Source organism: Echinops telfairi, unplaced genomic scaffold (assembly GCF_000313985.2).
Source record: "Echinops telfairi isolate 266 unplaced genomic scaffold, ASM31398v2 ScPeMD7_18;HRSCAF=68, whole genome shotgun sequence".
Lineage (NCBI taxonomy): Eukaryota > Metazoa > Chordata > Mammalia > Afrosoricida > Tenrecidae > Echinops > Echinops telfairi.
Window position 1 is genome coordinate 15,429,213 of NW_022103915.1, and position 17,817 is coordinate 15,447,029.

Genomic DNA, 17,817 nt, shown 5'->3' on the forward strand with positions numbered 1-17,817 from the left:
CCTCCTCCCCTCTCCCCCATGCACCCTTGATAATTTATAAATTATTATTGTATCTGAAAGCCCTGATTCTTAAATGTGAGAGAAATATGTCACTGAAAATCACACCTCTTAAAAGATATTTTTCTGAAGGAGGGCCTGCTTTTTGAGTTGTCCATCTTGTTTCTATATTAGAGATCGTTCTTACGGAATATATGGTAGAAAGTCCTCAGGGTCATGATTGATAGTTGCTCACCTGACAAAAATTGGGCAGTTTTTTTGCTTGTTTTAGTGTGTTGTGGTGTGGTTGTGCGTGCCTGGCGGTGTGTGTGTGTGTGTGTGTGTGTGTGTTTAAAGGTCCTATAGTTATAGTATGGCTGACCTATTTTTTGCTGGCAGTATCTTCAGGCTTTTAAAACAAGTTTTTATGAAGAGAAGGGCTTAATGAGGAGTCAGCTAATTATTATCATTAGATCTTCCTTGGAGCTGACCTCCAGCCCCGCCCTCCCCTCCTCAAACAAAAGAGGTGGTTGGGAAAATCAATAAGAGCAGTAGTTTTCTCTGTAGAATAGATGCTACGAGAGTGGTGCTTAAATTAAAAGGAGGAGTTGGGTTGGAAAGCTTTGAATATTAAAAGTCAGGTATTATTTTTAACCAATTGTGATATCAAATTGATGCACACAATAGAAAAAACTTCATAGCTCTTAGATGGGGTGAATGGAAGGTGCAGGGGAGGCAGGCAATTACATCAGTATAATAAATATGTAAACTTTGTGTTTGTTTGCAAGGGCTATGAATGCGAAAGAAGGATGAAGGGAGTGGCCTAGAGGCAGGTTGCAGTGTTAAATATAATAATATCTAGGACTGCTCTTTGCTCATCCAGCCACATCTTTACTGAAGACAGTTTGAAAGCCTTTGCAGCAACGCAGCAACAGGAATTCAAGCCAGAGTCAGCAAGAGGATGTGACATGAAGGCTCTCGTTGCTGACATCTGATAGATCTTGGCTGAAAGCAGAAAATAACACAAGAATGTTTACGTGTGTTTGTTGACTGTTCAAAGCCATCCAGTCGTGCGAATCATCAAACCGACGGGTAATGTGGAGAAGAGTAGGAATTCCAGAATACTTCATTGGTTCGCATGGAACCTCGCATGGACTCAGAGGTAGTTGTTCAGATACCACGAGGATAGACTGCCTGGTTTGGAATCAAGGAAAGTATGCATCGGGCTGTGTCCTTTCACCCTATTTAGTCCAACTGTATGCTGAGCAAATAATGCAAGAACCCGGGCTAGATGAAGAAGACAGCATCCGGATTGGAGGGAGGTAGTTAGCAATGTGCAATTTAAAGATAACAGCCTTCCCGACTATGCGGAGTACTCAGTGAGCTGAAGCACTTACGATTGATGAAGATCAAAGATTACATACCACCTTTGGTTTAGATTACAATTTAATGTAAGGAAAACAGAAATCCTTACAACTGGACCATTCGACAACCCTTTGATGAATGGAGAAAAGATGAACGTTGTCGGGAATTTCATTGTGCTTGGACCCACAGTCACTGCCCCTGGAAGCCTACCCACCCACCCACTGCCACCAAGCCATTCCCACTCATAGCAACCCCATCGAGCACAGGTGCCCCAACTTAATGTGACCTCTCGCCCCTCTTCAGAAAAAACAAAGCAATTGAAAGCTTTTGGACTCTGCCCTCTCTCACCCAGGATGAAATGTGTCTACAGCCCGTCCTGGACTGTTTCAGCGCAGCGTCACCCACTTTGGGAAACACTGTATGGGGTTTCTGAGACTGCACACTGTTATAAAGCAGACAGCCTCGTCTTCCTCCTGCAGAGGCACGTGTGGGTTTGAACTGCCGACCTTGTCGTTAGCAGCCCATTGCCTGACCCACAGTGCCACCGGAGCTCCTTGTTCATGGAAACCGCTGTCAAGAAGTAAACGTGTTGCATTGGGCAAAACTGCCACAGAGACCTTTTTAGAAGAGAGAGACGATGACCCTTTGCACCTAACGCAACCGTGACATGTTCCGTCCCCGCGTGTGCAGATGACGGCTGGACAGTGAGGAAGGGAGACTGGGGGATCGTTTATGTGCTTGAATGATGGTGCCGGTGACGCAATGCACACCATAGACTTCCAGAAGAACAACCGACTCTCGCGGAAGAAGTGCAGTCATAATTCTCCTGAGAAGCCAGGCTGGCTAGACGTCATCTCAGGTACTTTGGACCTGGTCTCAGGAGGGAGCGCCCCTGGACAGGACGTCCTGTGGGTAAGGTCAGCAGAAAGAGCAGGAGACCTTCAGCAAGATGGGTGGGACACAGTGACGGCAGCAGTGGGCTCCAACCTGACCGTGGTGAGGATGGCTCGTGACCAAGCCGTGTTTTGTGCTGTTGTAGTTAGGATCATGACGAGTCAGAGCCAGCTGTGCGGGCACCTCATTCAAGTAACAGCCACCGTAAAGTGATGAGCAAAGACTTCCAGGAGGTGAAGGGGTAGAACCAAGAAAATATCTGGGGAAACACTATGTTCGGCCAAAGGCAGCCATCCACATCAAGCCTTAATGGGAGAGTGTGCCTGGTTTAGTGCAAGGAACTTGAAGGGGGCCAGTGTAGCTACAGAGAAGAGGCTGAGGAAAGAGGTGATGGGGGGCCATAAGGATACTGTAAGGATACTGTAAGGATACTATAAGGATTGTAAGGATACTGTAAGGATATTGTAAGGATACTGACTACTCAGAGAAGAATGAGGGATCATTGGAGAGTGTTAAGCAAAGAAATTACAAAATTTTTAAATCACAAAATCCACTCTGCCAATGTACACACAGTTCGCTTATTGTTAGCATATTCACAAAGTTGTACACCACAACCATTGTCTGTACCAGACCATTTTCATCGCCCTTAAAAGAAAGATCTTGCTACTGCCCGTCCCCCCCATCCCCACACCCTGGGGAACCACTGACCGACTTTCTTTCTCTCCCAGTCTTTCCTTGTTCGGGATCTTTCATATGAATGGAATCACATTACCGGGGTTCTTTCTCTGATTCTTTTCAACACTCATTTGAGTTGGAGCATATCTGAGTGCTTCATTTCTCTTTACTGACAAATAGTATTCCATTATATGATGCCCCATGTTTTATTTTATCCATTCCTTTGTTGGTGGCCATTTGGATGGTTTGTTTCTGCTATTAGAAGTAAGCTGGTAAACCTGCAGGTACAGGTGTTTGTGCTGTACTGTTCTTTGGGGGATGTACTTAAGAGTGGAAGGCCGGGTTTGATCCTGACATTTTTAAGGAACTGACACACTTTCCGAAGTGGCTGTGCTATTTTTCATCCTATAGGCGAGGGGGTCCAACGTCCCCTCATCTTTGCCAACGCTTGCTGTTATTTGCCTTTTATTCTAGCCGTTTCAGTGAGTGTCGAGCAGTGTCTCATGGTGAGTTAGGTTGTATTTCCCTACTAAGCGATGATGTTGGACTTCTCTTACCGTACTGATGGACTCTTCATAGGTCTTATTTTTAGAAATGTGTATTCAGTACCTTGTTTATTTGAGGGGAACTAGGTTGTTTATTTTATTATTGCTGAGTTGTGGGAATATTTTGTATGTCCTGGATTTTAAACCCTTATCAGATATTTATATATGATTTGCAATTATTTACTCCATTCTCTGGATTGACTTTTTACTTTCTTGTCCTTGGAAGCATAAATGTTGTTTTTTTTGTTTTGTTTTTTAAATTATGACACCCCGTCTGATTTTTCTTTTGCTTTTGGTGCCCTATCTAAAAAACCTTAAGGTTGTAAGTGTTTACGTTAAGTTTTTCTTTTAAGAGATTATGGTTATAACGCAGACCTTTAAGTCTTTGTTCAATTGGAGTTCATTTTTACATATGTGAGGTAGGAGTCTGTTTAGTTATCTCGAGCTATTGTTTCAGAAGTATCATAAATACCATTTCCCCAAAAGTAAGACATTCCCCGAAAATAAGACCTACTTACAGTTTCTCTCTTGTTGAAATATAAGGCACCCCCCAAAATAAGACCTCCCCGAAAATAAGGCCCCCAGGAGCTACTGTAACTCTGTATTCTGGACCGTAGCGGCGGGCGCAGCTCACTATTAGCTGCAGCACAGCCGAAGCAGACAGGAAGTGCGAGGTCTTTTTTAATAAACAATAAACAATAAGTGTGTACCATATTCTTCTTCATGGAAAAATAAGACATTCCCTGAAAATAAGACCAAAAGAAAATAAGAGCAAAAATTAATATAAGACACTGTCTTATTTTCGGGGAAACAGGGTAGTTGGCTTTAACAAACAAAATTTTGTTTTCCCATAGTTGAGGAAGCTGTAAATCCAAACTCAGGGCACCAGCTCTAGGGAAGGCTCTCGCTCTGTGTTAGCTCTGGAAGAACGTTCTTGATTCCGTTTGGCATCCCTGCAGACTTCCATATGTTTTAACATCGATCTTGGGTGCAAAGGGTTCCCAGCTCAGGGGCCCCAGGCCCAAAGGATATCCTCTGTTCCTGGATCAGAATCTTTCTTGGTGATCATAGGGTTCTCTGATGTGCTCAGTCGTTTAATCTCATAAGAAAGTGACTCAAAATACAATTTATCCTATAGTCTGCATCTGCCTCATTGACATAGCTCTCACTCCCACTTCATTCTCGTCGCCAAGGTTAGGATGGACAACATAGGACAAGGACCTCATCACAAAGTGGGGGATAATGACAGAAAATTATGGCCTAACCAACTGAGGCATATTTCAGGAGAGGGGGACATAAGTCATAACAGGATCCAAATGCATCCTTCAGAATGTGGATATCTGGGTGTCCAAGTGCTGAAAAGACTATTTCTTCTCCCATTAAACTGTCGCATTGAAAACCAGTGGTCAATTAACAGTAAACGTGTGACTTCTTCCCTGGGCTCTTATCTGTGTTACATCTATCCATGCCCGTCCTGTGCCAGCGCCACACAGTCTTGGTTAATGCAGCTTTGAAATGGGGGTGTGTGAGCTCTCTCATCTTGCTCGGCCATTGCAAGATTCTTTTGGCTACCTGGGGTCTCATAAATGTTAGACCAGCTTGTCAATCTGCCAAAAGCCGGCTGGGACTGTGATGACGTCGACACTGACTCTGTATCCATTGGGGGACTGTTGCCTTATTGCCTTAACAATCACATCTTCCTCCATGAAGTCGTGATCGCTTTTTCACTGATGCAAATCTCCTTGCATTTCTTCTAATGACGTTTCATGGTTTTCAGCATCCACATTTTTTGTTCCATTTTTATTTCTAGGTATTTTGTTGTGTTTTAGGCATTTATAAGTCGAATTCTTCATTTTGTGTTTGGATGGCTCCTTGCTACTGTATAGAAGTGCCCAGGATTCTGTCCGTGGGTCTCCTGTTCTGTAATATTGTTCACCTTGTTGATTCTTTCTCCTCTTGTGTGTGTGTGTGTGTGTGTGCATGTGTATTCCTTAGGATTTTCTCCCTACGCACTCATGCCGGGTCAAGTAGGTACGATTCCTTTCTCCCTTTCCCTTCCAGAGGCCCACTGCTTCTGCTTCTTCTTGTCTGATTGCTCTGATTCCAGCCTCCGGGGTGATACTGAGTAGAAGGAGTGAGAAGAGATGGCCTTGTCTGGTCCCTGATTTTAAGGCTTGCTTTCTTGAATCATTAAGTATCATGTAGACGGCAGCTTTGTATAGATGCTCTACATCAGGTTGAGGGAGTTCTTCTTTATGAGTAGTTTGTAGAGGGCTTTTATCATGGAAAAGGCCTTTTCTGCATCTGTTGAGATGACCATATGTTTTAATCTTTTATCTGATCAATATAGTGTATTACACTGTTTAGATTTTGTATGTTAAGGCAACCTGGAACTCCTGGCGTAAGTCCAGTCTGCTCATAGTGAATAATCCGCATGTGTTGCTGGAATCACTGGGCTAGAATTTGTCAGTGACACGCATAGTAAAAACGTTCCACTGGATACTTGGGTTGAGAATAACGAGGGCAGAGGTGGAGTAGACTCTGGTCCTCTCAGTGTTACTTAAGATTAAAGGCCACAAGACCAAACGCTTTATCTTCTTACTATGAAAAATAGCTGATCCCCTCGAGATTGCTGGCTTTTCTCAAAGCAATAAAAGGGTGCCCGATGGCCACATAGTTCCTGCCAAAGTCTATTATAATTAGTAGAACAAAATATTTGTGTCTAATATTGTAAGTTCATTTATTCATCCTGCACATGTTTCCGTTAACTCTTTTTCTTTGATTGTAATTGTTAAGCCGGCGGAAGGGGATACAGGTCTAGAAGTTGTGATTTGAAGGGGTATCTAATCATTTGTGTTGACACTCATTCATCAAGTTAAAGAGAGTTTTTCCGTTACAGGGTCCAAGTTTAAGAAATACATCGGCCATTCGGCACACGTAACTAATGTCAGATGGTCCCATGACCATCAGTGGGTTATTTCCATTGGTGGAGCGGACCACTCGGTCTTTCAGTGGAAGTTCATTCCTGAGAGGAAGCTGAAAGACTCTCTTCATGTAGCACCCCAAGGTGAGCAGCACAAGCAACCTGGACCGCCTCCCTGACAAATAACCTCAGTAGAGCCTCAGTCCTGGCCATTTCAGAGTGGAACCGAGCTTCAAAACCTAGCCATCGAGTTTGCTAGTATGGACATTTTACGTGAAAATGTCCAGGTCCCTATTTCAAGTCCAATGTCCCAGAGCATGGAAGGCAGAGCTCTTTTGCTTGCATTTAAATACAGCAAATGATGCCTGAAGAAACCGTTCCCTTAGCAACACTGACATCTAATGTGATCCCCGGGGGAATCGCATCCAGGTGTTCTCTGAGTTCTTTAGACACGAGTGACTTCAGACTCAGGCCCCGGTTGCACCTAGTCGTCTCAGCTACTTGCCGTGTTCACGGTCGGCTGTAGTCACCTGTCTTGGTGCAGACCTTGGAGTTTGACCTGTCGCAGTCGGAGCCCTGGGAGGGACTGAGTGTGCCGTGAGTGGGGAGGGAGAGCCCTGAGAATACGACTGGCTCCGTGTCACTTGCATAGAGCATTCCGTTTGCTCGTCTCACGGCCCATCTCCACGTCTTGCTGATAGCTTTTATTGTTAAAATTGTTTATGCTTAAAATATTTAGTCCTTCCCTAAAACTCATTATCCTTTTTTTCAAAACCGTTTTATTGGAAGCACATACAGACTATTCCACAGTTTAATCACATCAAGCAGCGTTGTACAGTAGCTGCTACAGTCAGATTCAAAACCTCCGCTTCCTCCTTGAACTCCTTGATCTCAGCTGCCCTTCACCCCTCCCCTTACCCACCATGTCCCCCCGGAACCCTTATCTGCTTGTTGTCTCTCTAGGTTCATCAATTCTGGGGTTCATAGACTGAAACACAGAAAAACATGTAACATAAATTCAAGAGGGCTGCCCACGATAGCAAGATACACCAGAGATAAACCCCAATATGAAACAAAACCAAAAACACAGAAAATATTGAAAACCAGATCAGGCCCCAAAGGTGTCACAGCGGGTATCAAGTGACAGCGTTTTAACTGTTCAAGTCAGGTTTTTCGTTTCGATCTCCTATTCAGTTTATTCGGTTTATTCCCATCCCTCCATGACAGATGGAGGGAAATCCCTGGAGACTTATTTCCTGTGTAGAACTTGCAAATGTATCTTGGGCTCCCACTGTCATCCATCCATAGCCTTCCGAAAACCAGAATCTCACCATGCAGGCTCTGATACTAGTCCCGCCTTCAGCTTGTGATTGTATAATTTGCAATCCTTGTGTTATGAATGTTGGTGGGCTTCTTCCATGTAGACTTAGTTGACATCTCACGTAAGCGGCTGCTTGTTTGGAAACAAGCCTTTTAAGACCCCAGAAGCTATGCGGTCTGATAGCTGGGCACTGATGCTAGCTTTTACTCATTGGGTTTGGTTCTGCATTGGGCTGATGACTGCAAGGTCAGCAGTTTGAAACCACCAGCCACTCCATGGGAGAAGGTTGAGGTTTTCAACTCTCTTAAAGAGTTACAATCTCAGCACCACAGGGCCAGTTCTACACTGTCCTGTAGGGTCGCTGTGAGTTGACAGACTCAAGGGCAGGGAGTTTGTTTTGTTGTTGGTTTTGATAAAGGAGCCCTTTTTTTAAACCTCATTTTATTTTTAAAAATTACAGAAAGTCTGGCTGATTCTAATAGTGATGAATCAGATTCAGACCTGTCTGATGTTCCAGAACTGGATTCTGAAATTGAACAAGAAACACAGCTCACTTACCGTCGACAGGTAATTTTGCTTTATTACGAGGCAATTTCCCCCTAGAAATGTGCAGATTCATATTCCCTTGTTCTTCCGCCTTTGCTCATCTATTGTCATCTATTGCTTGGAATTTTCCAACCCTTTTGTGGTTATTTCAGTTTTCTTCCTTTAAGAGTAAAGGACACTTCCGTAAAATAATCCTTTTACAGTAAGTGCCTGGTTTGTTATGTGGGTTTGTAACGTATTGCCCTATATATCTGGTTGACATCCATTTATTTCCTTTACACTAATTTATGAAGGATTAAGGTTTCCTGTAACACTACATATGTATTTGTCTGTGTGATGGGTAGAAGACACATGTCATTTTGTCTTCTGCATAGGACATTTCATAAAGTGCATTCTCAGGTAAGACATTCGTTAGATCTAGAATAATCAACAGGGACCACAGTGGAGGAACGTTATTATCAGGAGCCTGCAAACGCCTGGATCATTGCATGTTGTAAGAGTCTTCCTCCTTTTGGGTGTTTTTCAAAGGTTTATAAAGAAGATCTACCTCAGCTTAAAGAGCAATGCAAAGAGAAACAAAGAAGTGCTACTTCTAAAAGAAGAGAGAGAGCCCCAGGAGACAGCCTCCGCTTGCATTTCGTCCATGGGTACAGCAGCTGCTTTGCACTTACTTGGTGGGGGTGTGGTTCGGACTTTTGAGCAAGTGACTAATCTTTCTGTGCCTCTGTTTCCCCATTTGTAAAACAGACAGAGTCACAGTGTCCACTTTCTAGAGTTCAGATGAGTGAGTGTTTGTGGTGACTTAGAGCTTTTGACACGTAATAAACACATTACACAACCCAGTCCACTGCCATCGACCCAATTCTGACTCAAAGTGACTACCCAGGGTTTCCACGACTACAAATCTTTGCAGAAGCAGAGAGCCTCCTTTTTCTTCCACGGAGCACCCAGTGATTTGAACCACTGACCACACAGCGGTCCCAACACCTAACAACCCACCGCGGCCCCAGGGCTCCTTGGATGCAGTATGAGTGCTCACGACATGTGTAAAAGTTAATGGGCGTCTTTCTCTGAGCAGGAGACGCCGTCGCCTCCCTCAAACACCCTGCTTGGAATGGCAGTGCGGCTTCGTGGGCTTGTAGCGTTTGGGGTCTTCATATTCTCATCTCAATAAAGGGCCGTTTCTGGATTCCGAGAACATCTGAGACCTCACCTCTCAGACTGGCAACAACAGAATGTTCAGTCCTGCGCGCGCGCGCGCACACACACACACACACACACACGCACACACACCCCCGTGACCCTCTTCCAGCCCTCATTGCCTTACCTGCTTGATGACACTTTTCAAGAATGTGGAAGGCATTGATCTGATGAACATTTATTTACTCCACTGTTTGAACAGATGGCGTATTTCTGCCCAATTGTAATTTATACAGATTTGAAGCTCCAGGAAAGGTTGTTATAAATGATGTTATAATGACCCTTTCAAGGACCTTTAGCTATGTTCCCCCTACATGTGTATAATATTTTAAGATTTACTTTTGGAGCATGTATTGTATTCCCTGGTTCAGTAGTGTGTGGGAAAGGGTATATTTTGGAAATCTCCCAGCTGCTGGTGCTCCCCACCCCCCACCAGCATTTCCCCCACCACAGGCCATCACTGCTGCTACGTAGCTTCAGATACATGTTCTTCACAAATACAGGCAAGTGCAGGTGTACGTTGCTTTCCGTACACTCTTATTTTTAAAAAGTACCTGGTTGTATCGTATACACGTTTAATATTATACGCGCATGAAAAGCAGTGTATGGGTGCAGTATTTTACACATTACTTCTTTCAATATGACAGCTTGGATTTAGGGGCTGTTTGAAATCAAAGCAGTTCCTACAAGTTTATGGGGCCTGAGATACACATTATTTTCTTGGAATGATTTCCCATTTCTTAAAGCTGGAAATTGAAGGGCTCTCAGGGAACCAGCGTCTTGAGCTCTGTGTACTCCAGATTGACTGTGGAAAGGCCAGGGTTAATTGACTGCGCTCTTGCCCTCTCTACTAGTTACAGAGGTTATGACTGTCGAAGCAATCTGTTTTACACTCAAATTGGTGAGATCGTGTACCACGTGGCCGCAGTGGGGGTCATTTATAACCGACAGCAGAACACGCAGCGCTTTTACCTGGGGCACGATGATGACATTCTCTGCCTGGCCCTCCATCCTTTGAAAGACTATGTGGCAACAGGCCAGGTAGGTTGACCTTGTCCTAGGTTATTCCACCTCTGGATACACCTTTTGTACTTTAAAGAGTGAAGAATACGGAATTCTTTTAGGCTAGTTTTAGTTTCAGGCTGTTAATCAAATTTATCGAAATGTTTCCCTTCTAGTTTGGGGGGGAACTCTCTGTATTATTATTTTTTTTTTAATTTGCAGTTGTCACCCAGAGCTCTGGCTTGGCTTCTTTCAGTTAGAATAACACTTAAACTTCTCCCTTTTAAAATTTTTCACAATGAGTAAAAAGGATTTAAAAAAAGACATAACTAGAAATCGGGTTCAGGTTGAGTAATTCAGATTATAAATGATCTAACTTTTTCTGTGACAAACAAGAGGACTATGTTTTATTTTGCAGCCTTGATCATAACATATTCACATTTACCAAATTAAAAACACAAATATTAAAGTAGAAAATACAGAGAAAAGTCTTAATTGCTACCTCTCTTTATGGGTCATCTCACAGAAGAACGGGAAGGAGTGATGTTAATAGAATTCTAGAAACAAATACTTGACAGATTTGTTTAAGAGAGAAATTCTTTTCCCTTGGGGTTTGTGTGTGTGTGTATTTTCTTCGCTTTTATTTGGTTTGTTATTGATCTATAATTAACCTTCATACAATCCAATGGGTCAGTCCATCAGGAAGGGTGCATCACAGTCAGCTTTCCCCCCTCTTTTACCCATTGAGGCACTTTAAGTTGGAGACATTATCTAATAAGAGCATTCAGCTAATTAGTTGTAAAGATTAGCGCCCTTATCCTCTCTGGCTCAAGCACTCTGAACATCTTCTTACCGCTAGGGAGTGTGGGGGCTCAGGTTGCATCATTCGGTCCATCTTTGCCCAGAGGGTCAGCCTAAGACCATAAGCCTAAGCCTATGGTCCTCAACGAGATGGACTGGCCCAGGGCTGCAGCCTTGGGCTGGAGTGGAAGAGTGATTGGGAGGAAGGCCCGCGTTGGGTACCTTCGCTCCATTGAACGTAGGCAGGCGTCGTCGTAACTATAGAGCGGGGATTCTCAGTCTCTGTTGACACTTTTGGCTGGGTCATTCTTCATTGTGGGCGACCAGCCTGCCATGTTGTCAGGTGTTACAGCACTCCTAGCATCTACCTGCTCGATGCACTGGAACCCCTCTGCCAGTTGTGGCTGCCAAATGTGTGTCGACATCGCCAAGTGTCCCCCGAGAGACAGATTCCTCCCCTAGCCACCCCCTCATTCAAACTACTAGTGTCGAGATATGCATCAAGTACCATAGCACCGGAATATAGGGATGGTTACCTGTGCCCCTTCAGAGGGATGAGTTGTTGACCTTACAGGAGGAAGTTGGGGGAGGCATGCATCATACATAAAGGTCTTGTATCATGCATAAAAGTGTCAAAGGGAAGAGCACAGTTGATGAAAGATCCCCGCATGGGTGCGTACTCCACCATCATGAATGACACAGTCACTATCCAGACTAGGAAGTTCATGACCAACTGTGGTAGTCACCTAATCTGGTGGAGGCTAGGTGGTCAATCTGGAGGTGGTCATGGAGACTTCTGTGTGGGCATGGCCTTCTCCTGAGAATTCTGGGAAATCTGGTACTTCCTCCTTGGAGGTGGAAGACACTCTCTCTCTGTTACTCCATGGGAGACATTGCAGAAGACAAGCCACATGGACCCAACCAGACCTCGGAAGCCGGAGAAGCCACAGAGAGACCCCTGCCGGCGATGAGATGCTTACAATGCCACTGGACCCAAAGACTTTCTGTCCACTGGCTTCTGATCGTCCTGCATTTGGCTTCATTGCATGTGTTTCGTGAGTCTGAGGAGGACTTTATGGATTGGTATCAGACATATGGGCTAATATGGCCTTTGACTGGACTGGGTTGGGATGTCTTCTCAATGTTCTTCTTGTATATAAACCTCTCCCTTACATACCTAGGCGTGTTTATGAATTTGTTTCTCTGGTCTACCCGGACTAACACACCAACTGATGACTTCAGTGACAAGTGGTCATTGATGCCCTTGACCCTGGGAAAGTGATAGTGAAATTTGTGGAAAACTAGCCAAAATATACCAAACTACATCAGAGGACATTTTTGTATTTGGATTTAAAACCCATTTTGGTGGTGGCAAGACTACTGGCTTTGGCATGGTTGACGAATCTTTGGATTCTGCAAAGAAAAATGAACTTAAACACAGACTTGCAAGACATGGCCTGTACAAGAAGACAAACGGCGCAAGGACTGCAAGAACAAAACAAAGAAACTCAGAGGGACTTTAAAGGCCAACGTTGGTGCTGCAAAAATAAACGAAGTGTCTTAGTAGAAAGAACAAAGATTCTTCTGGGATTTGATCTGCAGGGATTGTTCACCAGAGAAGTAAGAAACTATAAAATTTTAAAACAAAATCAACCCCCAGAAAAGAACCCTGCATAACCCAATGTGTTCAAATTGTTGGGTTATTGACTCGAGGGGGAGAACTAATCAGAAGTGTAGGTGGGCGTCTCTTGAAGCCCTTCGGCGCCCCTGAACTGTGGAAAGGGGTTCAAAATGATCCTAGGACTACAGGACACTTAGGGAAACTGGCCATTGATGAGTGTGCTATGAGGACTTTCATGAATAGAGGTCAGATGAAATAACAGCCGATCTGCTACAAGAAAGCCCTGGGCCACAGGCCACAAGCTCCACTATTGATGGTTTCACTGACCAGCAGGCACCAAGCCGCCTCCCCAGGCTCCGGCTCACACTGTCTGCTCTCCTGCCTCCAGTGCTTCTGAGTTCTCTTCTTTAAGAGCACTAGCCAGTCCCAGCTCTCTGCATGTGCAGGCTTCTCAAATAAATATGCTTCTTAAGCGTGTTCCAAATGAATGAAACATGGTCTTGATTTTTCAAGTATTTTTGAAGGACTTTATTTGAGGGTTTTGACATTCCAAGGTCAGGTCTCATTTTCTTTCTGAGCACAGAGTACAAAGAAGACTATCTCCCACCTGCTACCCACCCCCACCCCCACCCACCTCATGTCATGAAATGTGATCCTCCATGTTGGCTTTTTTTAATAGAAAGACCTATTTTATATTTCCTTTTAATAGATAAGAAAAATACCTAATTTCATGGCATAAAATAACTTGTATTTATTTCCTATTGTAGGTAGGGAGGGATCCTTCCATTCACATATGGGACACAGAGACCGTTAAACCATTGTCAATCCTAAAGGGCTACCACCAGTATGGTGTCTGTGCTGTTGATTTCTCAGGTAAGGTCATTTCCTGCCTCGGTATGAAGGATCCCAATGCAGAGGTAACCCAGAGTGTTTCAGTGAGACTTTGGGTGGCCCAGGCATGTTATGAAATGTGTACACTGGTATCCCAAGTCATCCCAACTATGAACTGTGACTTTGCCAGCTAGTTTATAATTATCATAAAATGAGTATGATTTTTAGTACCATTAAAAGAAACATGTTTCTAGTACAATAAAATGTGTACATAACGCCTAAAACCATCTCAAGTACCACTAGCAACGTGTATCTTCTGCTTTGGGCAAACCCTGTTCTGTTAATGTTTCATAGCCACAGAGGAAGCTTTGGAACTGTTTAGGGTAAAAAGGCTAAGAAAAAAAAGAGGGAGAATGAAAATATTTCCTAAATAGTTCTCAGAAGTGATCGTGTTCTTAATTGAATTAGGACCCCCTAAAATCCATGCTGGAGTTCTTACTCCTGTAACCTGGGGTGGATTACCATCTGGGAGGGCCCTTGTTGTTATGTGATGAGCCTCGTCTTCAACCGACTTACTTAAAAGAAAGCGGTTGTTACTGAGCACGGTTGTTACACAGCAAAAATACACATCGCTTCTACATGTAAAATGGAGTGACATTTTATTCTTCAAGTTATCCGGCCTTCCTCTCCATCTTTTCCTGAGCTGGTCCTCCCCCATCAAATGTAAACCAGCTGCCCCCTAAGGTTCCTGCCTCATCGTTCGAGCTCCTGTGGTCAGTTTGATCCCTTAGAGATGGTTAGCTAGTTACACTACGTTCTTGTTTTCCTGTGGCTTAAAGAGAATTCTAGAGCAATCTATATAGAGAGGGCTCAGCTAACCTCCACGGCTCCAAGAAGTCTGGATTCTGTGATCATTTGAAATTCTGTTCTGCATCCCCCTGCCTTTTTATCAGTATTTATCTGCAGAATTTCTTATCAAAATACTTGGTAATGGCAGCTGGGCACCATCCCATTCTTCTGGTCCCATAGCAAAGTAGGCAAGTGTTCATGGAGACAATCGGCCCAGTTCCGGTTCCTCCTCTTCTGAATCCTGGTGCTTGTTAGAGTTGTACGCATGCCTACCATCTAGCCAACATGATTTTATAAAAACTTAAATACAATGCTCTTGGTTTTGAATACATACTGAATGTTTCTCATCTTCCGCGGGTCAATGTCCACAGCGGATGGGAAGCGTCTGGCTTCGGTGGGAATAGACGACAGCCACACAGTTGTGCTGTGGGACTGGAGGAAAGGCGAGAAGCTCTCCCTGGCCAGGTAGGGAGACGTGCCATTATGTTGGCAACATACCAGAATTACTTTGGACTTCAAGGGGGTTTGTAATCAGAAGGGTGGTTGTGGTGTTTGTAATCAGAACAGCTTTGAAATCGAGTAGACCTGTTAACTTTTACTGTTGCCATCGTCATTACCACCAAACACATTATCGTGTGGTCCTGGCACGCGCCCTCCGCTCACACCTGAGACAAGCGGGTCAGCACGGCAGGGCACCTGCCGTGAGGCAGAGAGGCTCCTTCAGCGGAAAACACTGCTTGCCTGTATTGCAGAGGGAGCAAAGACAAGATCTTTGCTGTGAAGATCAACCCCTACGTGCCTGACAGATTGATTACCGCGGGAATCAAACACCTGAGGTTTTGGCGCCGAGCAGGTAAGGACGTGCCGCTCTTTAAAGCTTTGCTGTTTAGTGCCGAGTGGCTTCTAGGAGGGCTTTTAGCCAGAAGCAACGTGTTACACACTGTATTGGCTCCTGGAACAGAAAAGGGACATTGGTAAATGCGGACAAAGTCTGTCCTCAGCGGTAATCATGGTGTTTTTTTATTTTGACAAAAGTCCCTCTCTGATATGAGATGTCAACCACAGGGCAAAATGGCTAAGAGGTCCTGAGAAAAACTCGGCCACGGCTGAATCACTTTTGAAATCAAGTTACCCCCCCCAAAAAAAGGTTCAAATTTATTTTTATTTTTTAAGCGATTCACAATCATCTTGGTGCATTGTAAATAAGTGTGGATTTTTATTTTCTTGTCTCTTATCTATATTTATATGCACTGGGCTGCGAGCCACATAGTTGGCAGTTTGAAATCACCAACGGTTCTGCAGGAGAAAGACTGGGCATGCTACACTTGTAAATAGTTGCAATCTTGGAAACGCACAAGGTTTGGCTCAGCATTGACTCAATGGCAGTGAGGAGTTTGGTTTGGGTTTGGTTATCTGTATTTATAGTAGATTTATATTTGCTGGAGAATTTACCTCTGGAGATTCATCCCATGCTGTCTAAAAAGCCTTCCTTCTGTTGAAGGCATATTCTGAATGGGACATTTTTCTAATACTTCTTTCTACGATGTTAAGTGATGCAGAAATGGTCAGGGATTGCTATTGCAGTGAGTTGTAACTGGAAGTACGGTCTTATGCAAGGTCACAGTGGGAAAAGATTTGTCTCTTTTCCAAATAGAGTAATATACTTATGGAGGTTTTACAGGTAACATCGAAAGCTAAGTAAGTTGCATCCTTTCTGACAAAGTCTGTTAGGTGTACACGGAGTCACGAGAAAGAAGAGAGGCTGCAGAGCGAAGCGCCCTTTCAAGTGGATACGTTTCCGGTTGTCAACTGCGCAGGATGAACGGGTTTCAAGCCCCAAGACTTCAAACCTGATCCCATCATCGTAGTCGGGATAATGCACACCTGCAGAGTGAAAAGAAGTAATTTCACACGTTTGCGATTCCATGCACTGAAATGAACTGCTTTTCAATGGAGCATCTCGGTCACTCCCAGCAGTTCAACCAATTGCTGTGAAGGCGGGGCTGTCCCGGAGGACGGTGGAACCGCCCCTTAGGGTTTCTGAGACTGTAATTCTTTTTGTTTTCTTTTAAAAATCATTTTATTGGGGGCTCGTAGAACTCATCACAATCCATCCATCCATCCATTGTGTCAAGCACGTGTACACTTGTTGCCATCATCTTTCTCAAAACATTTTCTTTCTACTTGAGCCCTAGGTGTCAGCTGAGACTGTAATTCTTTATGGCACCAGACGGCGGCATCTTTTGTCTTCACAGTGCCTGCTGGGTTCCAATTCCTGCCGTTCAGCTCACAGTGCAGTGCTTAACCTGCTGCACACCAGGGCTTTATTTCTGTCTTTAAAAAAATAAATCAACAAATGACTGTTGGAAATAACAGCTTTAAAAAGTAAATAGCCTTCAAATGAAGAGTTTGCAATTGAGTGTCTTTTGGGCCCCCGAAGGTTGATGAGACCTAAAACGGAACCATCTGAAAGCACACGTCAGGGCTTCGGGGCAGACAACCCCTCCGGTTACAACAGAGATCTGTTCTAAACTGTGTCTGTAGGACTGTCAGTGGAATGGGGAGGTGAATCAGGACACAGGCGCATACAGTGCGTCTCTAGCCTTGATTAAGTGCACGGAAAGGCTTGACACCTTCTCGGTCATTTACAAGCTGGACGTTCAGCAAGTGAAGGTGGCTGCCCTGTTGGTTCTGTCGTACAATGGGAGGGCAACTTTACAGAACACAGAAGGGCAAGTTGGGGGTTGTTTGTAGGCCATGGGTTCTCTTCGGTTTTCCTGGCTGTGGGGGTTCTTATCTAAGAGAAGCACGTACTTAGCTCATTTGTCTGAATACGAAGTGTCCAGTGCTCTTTCTTAAGCTCTTTCTTAACATATAAAAGCATTGAATCTTTTATGTGTTGAAACAACTCACTGCTGGCGAGTCAATTCTGACGCATACCAACCCTCTAGGGGGTTTCCAAGCCAGAACATCTGTACAGGAGCAGGCAGCCTCCTCTTTCCCCTGTGGAGTAACTGGTTGGTTTGAACCACGGACCTTGTGGTCTGCAGTCTAATGCTTACCCAGCACCACCACCGGGACTCCTGAAAACTCAGACACAGCTGAAACTCCATTCATATGGAAACGGATAAACTGTAGTCTGTTCATGTAGTAGAACTACATAACCATTCAATTTTAAAAGCGTTTTCTAGAGGGGCGAGTCAACGTGTATAAATGTCCACAGCAAACGGTAAATAAAGCAAGCTACAAAAGAATATATATAAAATAG

At 44.2% G+C, this 17,817-nt stretch overlaps 1 protein-coding gene across 1 annotated transcript in view; it reads left to right on the top strand.

The window, feature by feature from the left end:
• EML5 (EMAP like 5) overlaps positions 1 to 17,817 on the top strand; it is a 129,104-nt gene that overhangs the window by 47,000 nt on the left and 64,287 nt on the right. Inside the window, exons 10-16 of the mRNA XM_045287615.1 lie at positions 6,355 to 6,522; positions 8,160 to 8,266; positions 8,774 to 8,892; positions 10,300 to 10,486; positions 13,637 to 13,742; positions 14,921 to 15,014; positions 15,302 to 15,402. Coding sequence (XP_045143550.1) covers positions 6,355 to 6,522; positions 8,160 to 8,266; positions 8,774 to 8,892; positions 10,300 to 10,486; positions 13,637 to 13,742; positions 14,921 to 15,014; positions 15,302 to 15,402 — 882 coding nt within the window. The remainder of the gene's footprint in view (positions 1 to 6,354; positions 6,523 to 8,159; positions 8,267 to 8,773; positions 8,893 to 10,299; positions 10,487 to 13,636; positions 13,743 to 14,920; positions 15,015 to 15,301; positions 15,403 to 17,817) is intronic.